The sequence below is a fragment of the Leucoraja erinacea genome, unplaced genomic scaffold (assembly GCF_028641065.1).
Source record: "Leucoraja erinacea ecotype New England unplaced genomic scaffold, Leri_hhj_1 Leri_1685S, whole genome shotgun sequence".
Classification (NCBI taxonomy): domain Eukaryota; kingdom Metazoa; phylum Chordata; class Chondrichthyes; order Rajiformes; family Rajidae; genus Leucoraja; species Leucoraja erinaceus.
Genome location: NW_026575985.1, coordinates 10,001 through 20,332, shown reverse-complemented (window position 1 = coordinate 20,332; position 10,332 = coordinate 10,001). Strand labels below are relative to the sequence as shown.

General features: G+C 53.1%; 1 protein-coding gene across 1 annotated transcript in view; it reads right to left on the bottom strand.

The window, feature by feature from the left end:
• Positions 1-9,197: 9,197 nt before the first annotated feature.
• LOC129716106 (caveolin-3-like) overlaps positions 9,198-10,332 on the bottom strand; it is a 3,098-nt gene continuing 1,963 nt past the window's right edge. Inside the window, exon 2 of the mRNA XM_055665994.1 lies at positions 9,198-9,609. Within this exon, the coding sequence (XP_055521969.1) occupies positions 9,268-9,609 (342 nt within the window). The 3' untranslated portion in view covers positions 9,198-9,267. The remainder of the gene's footprint in view (positions 9,610-10,332) is intronic.

The following is a 10,332-nucleotide window of genomic DNA, read 5'->3' as shown; positions in this document are numbered from 1 at the left end:
CACCACACACCACACACAGAGTTTAGAAGGATGAGAGGGGATCTCACTGAAACATATAGGAGATTGTTAAGGGTGTGGGCACGCTAGAGGCAGGAAACATGTTCCCCATGTTGGGGGAGTCCAGAACCAGGGGCCACACACACACACACACAGTTTAAGAATAAGGGGTCGGCCATTTAGAACGGAGACGAGGAAACACTTTTTCTCACTGAGAGAGTGGTGAGTCTGTGGAATTCTCTGCCTCAGAGGGCGGTGGAGGCCGGTTCTCTGGAGAGATGCTTTCAAGAGAGAGCTAGATAGGGCTGTTAAAGATAGCGGAGAGAGAGTCAGGGGATATTCTAGATTAGAGAGTTAGATTTAGCTCCTGGGCCCCTCAACATCGGGCAACATTCTCGTGAATATCTCCAGCTTTGGTTTCTGTTATGTGTCAGTTGAGATGAATGTGGGGTACTCGTGGCCAGTGGGGGGCCCTCCTCACTCCCACCCTCACTGCCCCACCTCACTGTGCCGGCCCCCTCCTCACTGCCCCTCACACACCCCCCTCTTACAGAACGACCCCCCCCCCCCCTCCCCCTCACCCCCCCCCCCCACTACCACCACAAAGATGGGATTACTGATACCAGGTTGGTCCCTCTCTCTCTCCCTCTCCATCTCCCCTCTCTCCCCCTCTCCCCTCTCTCCCTTTCTCCCTCCCTCTCTCTTCTATTTCTCCCTCTCTCTCACTCTCGCCCTCTCTCCCTCTCTCCCTCTCCTTCTCTCTCCCCCTCTCTCCCCTCTCCCTCTCCTCCTTCCCTCTCCCTCTCTCCCTCTCTCCTCTCTCCTCTCTCTCCCTCTCTCCTCTCTCCCTCCCTCCCCCTCTCTCTCGCCCTCCCCCTCTCTCTCCCTCTCTTCCCCTCTCCCTCTCTCCCTCTCTCTCCTTCTCTCCATCTCTCTCCACCCCTCTCCCCCTCTCTCTCCCTCCCTCTCTCCCTCTCCCCCCTCCCCCCCCCCCTCCTCCTCCCTACCTCTCCCCCTCTCTCTCCCTCTCCCTCTCTCTCCCCCTTTCTCCCTCTCCTCTCTCTCCCCCTCTCTCTCCCCTCCCTCCCCCTCTCTCCCTCTCTCTCCCCTCTCTCCCTCTCTCTCCTCTCTCTCCCCTCTCTCCCCTCCCTCTCCCTCTCTCCCCCTCTCCCAGGACGTGGTGAAGAACATGGACCTGGTTTTCCGGGAGCTACTCCACAGCCGGAGCGGGAGGAGCGCCGGGGAGGGTGGGGTTGATACAGGAGCCCAGCGTCGGGGCAGTGGAGGGGGGCTGGTCGAGAAGGTCGGTGGCAAGATGACGGCCATCTCCAAATCCGGCATGAAGGCCAGAGCGGCCGCCCTCTTCAAACCAGGCGGGGGGTCCGCAGCTGACGGGACCCCCAAGGTAACGTCCTGAGAGGGTGATGGGTGGGTGGTTGAGAGAGCTGAGCTTCGATCCAGTCGGCTCCCACTATCCCAGCGTCTTGGCGTGTTTGCCCCACGGAAACAAGGGGGGCCTTCGACAACACCCCCAACCTCCTCCAGGTCCCCCCACTCCCCCTCCCCTCCTCAATCCCCCTCCCCACCCCTCCCCTCCAATCCTCCCCGCTTTCTTTGGAAGCGAGACTTCCTCACCAGCCAGGCTTTGGAACGGGGAGAGAGACACACACACACACACACACACACACACACATATATATAACATATAACAATTACAGCACGGAAACAGGCCATCTCGGCCCTACAAGTCCGTGCCGAACAACTTTTTTTCCCCTTAGTCCCACCTGCCTGCACTCATACCATAACCCTCCATTCCCTTCTCATCCATATGCCTGTCCAATTTATTTTTAAATGATACCAATGAACCTGCTTCCACCACTTCCACTGGGAGCTCATTCCACACCGCTACCACTCTCTGAGTAAAGACACACACACACACACACACACACACACACACACACACACACACACACACACACACACACACACACACACACACACACACACACACACACACACACACAGCATGTAAAATGGCCCTTCGGCCCATCAAGCCCTCACCAGCCATCCATCAAACAATTTCCCCCCCCCACTCACACTAGTTCTTCTATAAGTAAGAAATGCATACAGAGTGCTGGAGTAACTCAGCGGGTCAGGCAACATCTGTGGAGAACATGGATAGGTGACGTTTCACAGAGTGCTGGAGTAACTCAGCGGGTGCAGCAGCATCTATGGAGCTAAGGAAATAGGCAATGTTTCGGGCCGAAACCCGTAAGGGTTTCGGCCCAAAACGTTGCCTATTTCCAGAAGGATTTCGGCCCGAAACGTTGCCTATTTTCTTAGCTCCATAGATGCTGCTGCACCATAACTCAGCGGGTCAGGCAGCATCTGTGGAGAAACATGGATAGGTGACGTTTCACAGAGTGCTGGAGTAACTCGGGTCAGGCAGCATCTGTGGAGAACATGGATAGGTGACGTTTCACAGAGTGCTGGAGTAACTCAGAGGGTCAGGCAGCATCTGTGGAGAACATGGATAGGTGACGTTTCACAGAGTGCTGGAGTAACTCAGCGGGTCAGGCAGCATCTGTGGAGAACATGGATAGGTGACGTTTCCAGTTTGGGCTGTAGAAGGATCCCGATCTAAAACGTCACCTATCCACGTTCTCCACAGATGCTGCCTGACCCGCTGAGTTACTCCTGGGATGTCAGGACTTTCATATGAAGAAAGACTCGGCTTGTACTCGCTAGAATTTAGAAGATTGAGGGGGGGGATCTTATAGAAACTTACAAAATTCTTAAGGGTTGGACAGGCTAGATGCAGGAAGATTGTTCCCGATGTTAGGGAAGTCCAGGACAAGGGGTCACAGCTTAAGGATAAGGGGGAAATCCTTTAAAACCGAGATGAGATGAGAAGAACATTTTATTTCACACACAGAGAGTGGTGAATCTGTGGAATTCTCTGCCACAGAGGGTAGTTGAGGCCACACAGTTCATTGGCTATATTTAAGAGGGAGTTAGATGTGGCCCTTGTGGCTAAGGGGATCAGGGGGTATGGAGAGAAGGCAGGGATGGGATACTGAGTTGGATGATCAGCCATGATCATATTGAATGGCGAATGGTGCACGCTCGAAGGGCCGAATGGCCTCTACTCCTGCACCTATTGTCTGTTTCTCTGTGAAACGTCACCTATCCATGTTCTCCACACAGATGCTGCCTGACCCGCTGAGTTACTCCAGCACTCTGTGTGTCCACACACTAGTTCCATGTTCTCCCACTCCCCAATGGTACAGAGCAGCCAATAGCGTGCCGACCCGCATGCGTTTGGGAGGTGGGGGGGGAAACCTCACAGGGAGAGCGGGCAAACTCCACACAGACAGCACAGACAGAGGCCACGTGTCTCTGAGTGAGCGAGCAATTCCGGACACTTCCCGTCTGGGAGAATCCCTGCTCCCGTTCTGCGGCCCCTGTTTCCGCTTCCACCACCCCCACACTCCCCCCCCCCCCTCCTCCCTCCCCCTCGTGACTGGACCGGCCCCGGGAACGGAACCTCCTTCTGACACACGTGCATCATACGTGTGGCCTCGCGGTGCCTCCATGAAGCAGGAGCAAGATCTTCCAACCTTTGTATTCATGTTTTGTTCAATAAAGGCCATTTGCCTTTCACATTCGGGCTGACTAACCTTCACTGGCTGGGCGTACGTGAGGATATCTACACCAACGCCCACTGCACAATAGCCCACTCAGAAACTCATTCCATCCTCTCCCCAAACAAGCAAAAAAAAAACACCCCAGCCACACCACACAGCGCAGGTTCACCAGGTTAATTCTCTGCCTCAGAGGGCGGTGGAGGCAGGTTCTCTGGATGCTTTCAAGAGAGAGCTAGATAGGGCTCTTAAAGATAGCGGAGTCAGGGTATATTGAGGGAGTGCAGCGTAGGTTTATTTCCAGGATGGTGGGACGGTCCTTCTGCAGTTGTACAGGGCCCTGGTGAGACCACACCTGGAGTATTGTGTGCAGTTTTGGCCTGTTGGCCTTCATAACAAGAGGAGTTGAGTACAGGAGCAAAGAGGTCCTTCTGCAGTTGTACAGGGCCCTGGTGAGACCACACCTGGAGTATTGTGTGCAGTTTTGGCCTGTTGGCCTTCATAACAAGAGGAGTTGAGTACAGGAGCAAAGGGGTCCTTCTGCAGTTGTACAGGGCCCTGGTGAGACCACACCTGGAGTATTGTGTGCAGTTTTGGCCTGTTGGCCTTCATAACAAGAGGAGTTGAGTATAGGAGCAAAGAGGTCCTTCTGCAGTTGTACAGGGCCCTGGTGAGACCACACCTGGAGTATTGTGTACAGTTTTGGTCCCCTAATTTGAGGAAGGACATTCTTGCTATTGAGGGAGCCCAGCGTAGGTTCACCAGGTTAATTCCCGGGATGGCGGGACTGTCATATGCTGAGAGAATGTGGAGCGGCTGTGGGCTTGTACACTCTGTGGAGTTTAGAAGGATGAGAGGGCATCTCATTGAAACATATGAGATTATTAAGGGTTTGGACACGCTAGAGGCAGGAAACATGTTCCCGATGTTGGGGGAGTCCAGAACCAGGGGCCACACACACACACACACAGTTTAAGAATAAGGGGTCGGCCATTTAGAACGGAGACGAGGAAACACTTTTTCTCACAGAGAGTTGTGAGTCTGTGGAATTCTCTGCCTCAGAGGGCGGTGGAGGCCGGTTCTCTGGAGAGAATTCTTTCAAGAGAGAGCTAGATAGGGCTCTTAAAGATAGCAAGAGAGAGTCAGGGGATATGGGGAGAAGGCAGGAACGGGGAACTGATTGGGGATGATCAGCCGTGATCACATTGAATGTCGGGTGCTGGCTGGAAGGGCCGAATGGCCTCTACTCCTGCACCTGTTGTCTATTGACTGTAACACATATACACACCTCACTGTAACACCGATAAGTCCTAGTATATTAACCCCTCGATTCACTGATCTTAACATGAAACCAGGAAGCTGTGGCCGTGATGTTGAGTCCAAAACATTACTGTTGTTTAAGTCATTGTGGAAAGCAAAATGTTCTCTCGCTGCCAAGTTTATTCATTGTTTAGACAACCAATGAAGTCCAAATCTTGATTCTTCGATGGAGAGTGTTATTGAGAGAGGAGTCGCTGTCCAGATATCCCCAGAGAGAGAGAGAGAGGGGGGCTGAGAGACACTGGTCAATGTATGAAAGATAAGGTTACACAGGAGAGGGTCACACACACACAGGAGAGACTAGTTTTGCTCTCCTAATTTGAGGAAGGACATCCTTGTGATCGAGGCAGTGCAGCGTAGGTTCACCAGATTCTGCAGTTGTACAGGGCCCTCGTGAGACCACACCTGGAGTATTGTGTGCAGTTTTGGCCTGTTGGCCTTCATAACAAGAGGAGTTGAGTACAGGAGCAAAGAGGTCCTTCTGCAGTTGTACAGGGCCCTAGTGAGACCACACCTGGAGTATTGTGTACAGTTTTGGCCTGTTGGCCTTCATCACAAGAGGAGTTGAGTACAGGAGCAAAGAGGTCCTTCTGCAGTTGTACAGGGCCCTGGTGAGACTACACCTGGAGTATTGTGTACAGTTTTGGCCTGTTGGCCTTCATAACAAGAGGAGTTGAGTATAGGAGCAAAGAGGTCCTTCTGCAGTTGTACAGGGCCCTGGTGAGACCACACCTGGAGTATTGTGTACAGTTTTGGTCTCCTAATTTGAGGAAGGACATCCTTGTGATTGAGGCAGTGCAGCGTAGGTTCACCAGATTGATCCCTGGGATGGCGGGACTGTCATATGAGGAAAGATTGAAAAGACTAGGCTTGTATTCACTGGAGTTTTGAAGGATGAGGGGGTGGATCTTATAGAAACATATACAATTATAAAAGGACTGGACAAGCTAGATGCGGGAAAAATGTTCCCAATGTTGGGCGAGTCCAGAACCAGGGGCCACACACAGTCTTAGAATAAAGGGGAGGCCATTTAGGACTGAGGGTGAGAAACAACTTTTTCACCCAGAGAGTTGTGCGAATTTGTGGAATTCCCTGCCACAGAGGGCAGTGGAGGCCAAGTCACTGGATGGATTTAAGAGAGAGTTAGATAGAGCTCTAGCGGTGAGTGGAGTCAAGGGATATGGGGAGAAGGCAGGCACGGGTTATTGATTGGGGACTGTGGGCTGTGTGTACTGTGTGTACTGTGGGCTGTGTGTACTGTGTGGGCTGTGTGTGTGTACTGTGTGTACTGTGGTGGGCTGTGTGTACTGTGTGTACTGTGTGGGCTGTGTGTACTGTGTACTGTGTGGGCTGTGGGCTGTGTGTACTGTGTGTACTGTGTGGGCTGTGTGTACTGTGTGTACTGTGTGTACTGTGTGGACTGTGTGGTGTGTACTGTGTGGGCTGTGTGTACTGTGTGTACTGTGTGGGCTGTGTGTACTGTGGGCTGTGTGTACTGTGGGCTGTGTGTACTGTGTGTACTGTGTGTGCTGTGGGCTGTGTGTACTGTGTGTACTGTGTGTACTGTGGGCTGTGTGTTCTGTGGGCTGTGTGTACTGTGGGCTGTGTGTACTGTGGGCTGTGTGTACTGTGGGTGTGTGTACTGTGTGTACTGTGTGTACTGTGGGCTGTGTGTACTGTGTGGGCTGTGTGTACTGTGTGTGCTGTGTGGGCTGTGTGTACTGTGTGTACTGTGTGTACTGTGTGTACTGTGTGTACTGTGTGTACTGTGTGTACTGTGTGTACTGTGTGTGGCTGTGTGTACTGGTGTGTGTACTGTGTGTACTGTGTGTGTGTGTGTGTACTGTGTGTACTGTGTGTGTACTGTGTGTACTGTGTGGGCTGTGTGTACTGTGTGGGCTGTGTGTACTGTGTGTACTGTGTGGGCTGTGTGTACTGTGTGTACTGTGTGTACTGTGTGTACTGTGTGGAGTGTGTGTACTGTGTGTACTGTGTACTGTGTGTACTGTGTGTACTGTGTGTGCTGTGTGTGCTGTGTGTACTGTGTGTACTGTGTGGGCTGTGTGTACTGTGGGCTGTGTGTACTGTGTGTGTGTGCTGTGTGTGTGGGCTGTGTGTACTGTGTGTACTGTGTGTACTGTGTGTACTGTGTGTACTGTGTGTGTGTGTGTGTACTGTGTGTGTGTACTGTGTGTACTGTGTGTACTGTGGGCTGTGTGTACTGTGTGTACTGTGTGGGCTGTGTGGGTACTGTGTACTGTGTGTACTGTGTGTGTGTGGGCTGTGTGTACTGTGTGTACTTGTGGGTGTGTACGTGTGTGTACTGTGTGTACTGTGTGTACTGTGTGGGTGTGTGTACTGTGTGTGTGTGTACTGTGTGTACTGTGTGTACTGTGTGTACTGTGTACTGTGTGTACTGTGTGTACTGTGTACTGTGTGTACTGTGGGCTGTGTGTACTGTGTGTACTGTGTGTACTGTGTGGGCTGTGTGTACTGTGTGTACTGTGTGTACTGTGTGGGCTGTGTGTACTGTGTGTACTGTGTGGACTGTGTGTACTGTGTGTGCTGTGTGTACTGTGTGTACTGTGTGGGCTGTGTGTACTGTGTGGGCTGTGTGGGCTGTGTGTACTGTGTGTACTGTGTGTACTGTGTGGGTACTGTGTGTACTGTGTGTACTGTGTGGGCTGTGTGTACTGTGTGTACTGTGTGTGTGTACTGTGTGGGCTGTGTGTACTGTTGGCTGTGTGTGTGTACTGTGTGTACTGTGTGTACTGTGTGTGTGTACTGTGTGTGTACTGTGTACTGTGTGTGTGTGTGGTACTGTGTGTACTGTGTGCTGCTGTGTGTACTGTGTGTACTGTGTGTACTGTGTACTGTGTGTACTGTGTGTGTACTGTGTGTACTGTGTGTACTGTGTGTACTGTGTGTACTGTGTGTACTGTGTGTACTGTGTGTGTGTACTGGGTGTACTGTGTACTGTGTGGGCTGTGTGTACTGTGTGTGTGTGTGTACTGTGTGTACTGTGTGTACTGTGTGTACTGTGTGTACTGTGTGGGCTGTACGTGTACTGTGTACTGTGTGTGTGTGGGCTGTGTGGGCTGTGTGTACTGTGTGTACTGTGTGTACTGTGTGTAGTGTGGGCTGTGTGTACTGTGTGTACTGTGTGTACTGTGTGTACTGTGTGTACTGTGTGTACGCTGTGTGTGTACTGTGGGCTGTGTGTACTGTGTGGGCTGTGTGGCTGTGTGTACTGTGTGTACTGTGTGTACTGTGTGTGTGTGTGGGCTGTGTGTACTGTGTGTACTGTGTGTACTGTGTGTACTGTGTGGGCTGTGTGTACTGTGTGTACTGTGTGTGCTACTGTGTGTACTGTGTGGGGTGTGTGTACTGTGTGCTGTGTGTACTGTGTGTGCTGTGTGTACTGTGTGTGCTGTGTGTACTGTGTACTGTGTGTGCTGTGTGTACTGTGTGTGCTGTGTGTACTGTGTGTACTGTGTGGGCTGTGTGTACTGTGTGTACTGTGTGGGCTGTGTGTACTGTGTGTGTACTGTGTGTACTGTGTGGGCTGTGTGTACTGTGTGTACTGTGTGTACTGTGTGTACTGTGTGTACTGTGTGTGTGTGTGTACTGTGTGTACTGTGTGTACTGTGTGTGGGCTGTGTGTACTGTGTGTACTGTGTGTACTGTGTGGGCTGTGTGTACTGTGTGTACTGTGTGTACTGTGTGGGCTGTGTGTACTGTGTGTACTGTGTGGGTACTGTGTGTACTGTGTGTACTGTGTGTACTGTGTGTACTGTGTGGGCTGTGTGTTCTGTGTGGGCTGTGTGTACTGTGTGGGCTGTGTGTACTGTGTGTACTGTGTGTACTGTGTGTACTGTGTGGGCTGTGTGTACTGTGTGTACTGTGTGTACTGTGTGGGCTGTGTGTACTGTGTGTAATGTGTGTACTGTGGGCTGTGTGTGTGGGTACTGTGTGTACTGTGTGTACTGTGTGGGCTGTGTGTACTGTGTGGGCTGTGTGTACTGTGTACTGTGTGTACTGTGTGTACTGTGTGGGCTGTGTGTACTGTGTGTGTGCAGTGTGTGGTGTGTGTTGTGTGTGCGGTGTGTGGTGTGTGTACTGTGTGCTGTGTGTGTACTGTGTGTACTGTGTGTACTGTGTGGGCTGTGTGGGCTGTGTGTACTGTGTGGGCTGTGTGTACTGTGTGTACTGTGTGTGCTGTGTGGGCTGTGTGTGGGCTGTGTGGGCTGTGGGCTGTGTGTACTGTGTGGGCTGTGGGCGTGTGGGCACGATACTGTGGGCCCCGCTAGCTCGCCCTACCCAGAGCCAGACGCAGACTGTGCATCACCCCCCCTGCGGCCAGAGACAGGGGGTCACAGACGGCCCGCAGACAGACGGGGAAGGTGCGTGCCAGGCAGTGTAGACCCAGCAGATGGCATCGGACACAGGGCACGGCTGCCCACACCTGCCAGAAGATGCCACAGGCAAAGAGGAAGCCCCATAGGATGGCAGCGGGCACTCCGCATAGGGCCGTGAGTACCCGGTAACACCAGTACTGCGATACGGTGAAGGTGGTGTGTGTCAAATGCCACACGCCCAGCGCGCTGTGTAGTCCCTCTGGTTCTGCTGTAACCTCCTCAAACTCCACCTGACCGAGAGGGGGTGAGAGAGGCAGGGAGAGAGTGGGGGGAGGGGGGGGAGGGAGGGGGCGAGAGGAGAGAGGGAGAGAGAGGGGGAGAGAGGGAGGGGGAAGAGAGGGGAGAGGGAGAGGGAGAGAGGTTTGGGAGGGGGGGGAGAGAGGGAGAGGGGGAGAGGGAGGGGGGGAGGGAGAGAGGGGGAGAGGAGGGGAGAGAGGGGGGGGGGAGAGAGGGGGGGGAGAGGGAGGGAGAGAGGAGGGGGGAGAGAGGGGAGGGGAGAGAGAGAGGGAGGAGAGAGGACGACAGAGGAGGAGAGGAGGGGGAGAGAGAGGAGGGGGAGGGAGGGAGGGGGGGGAGAGGGAGGGGAGAGAGAGGGAGGGGGAGAGAGGGAGGGGGAGAGGAGAGAGCGGGGGGAGAGGGAGACGGGGGAGGGGAGAGGGGGGAGAGAGGGGGAGAGAAGGAGGGAGAGAGGGGGAGAGGGAGTGAGAAAGATAGAGGGAGAGAGAGGGGGGGAGGGGGACCCAAGTCAGGGGGGGTCAAGTTTAGGGGGTCACATACACATACGAGATGTGCAGTGAAATGAAAGTGGCAATGCTCGGGGGACTTTTGTGCAAAGAGACAAACAACAAAACAACCCAAGAGAACTATAAACACAATCATAACAGACTATATTCTTTTACATAATAAATAATAGAGGGGGGAAAACGTTCTGTAGAGTTAGTCCCCCTGGTGGG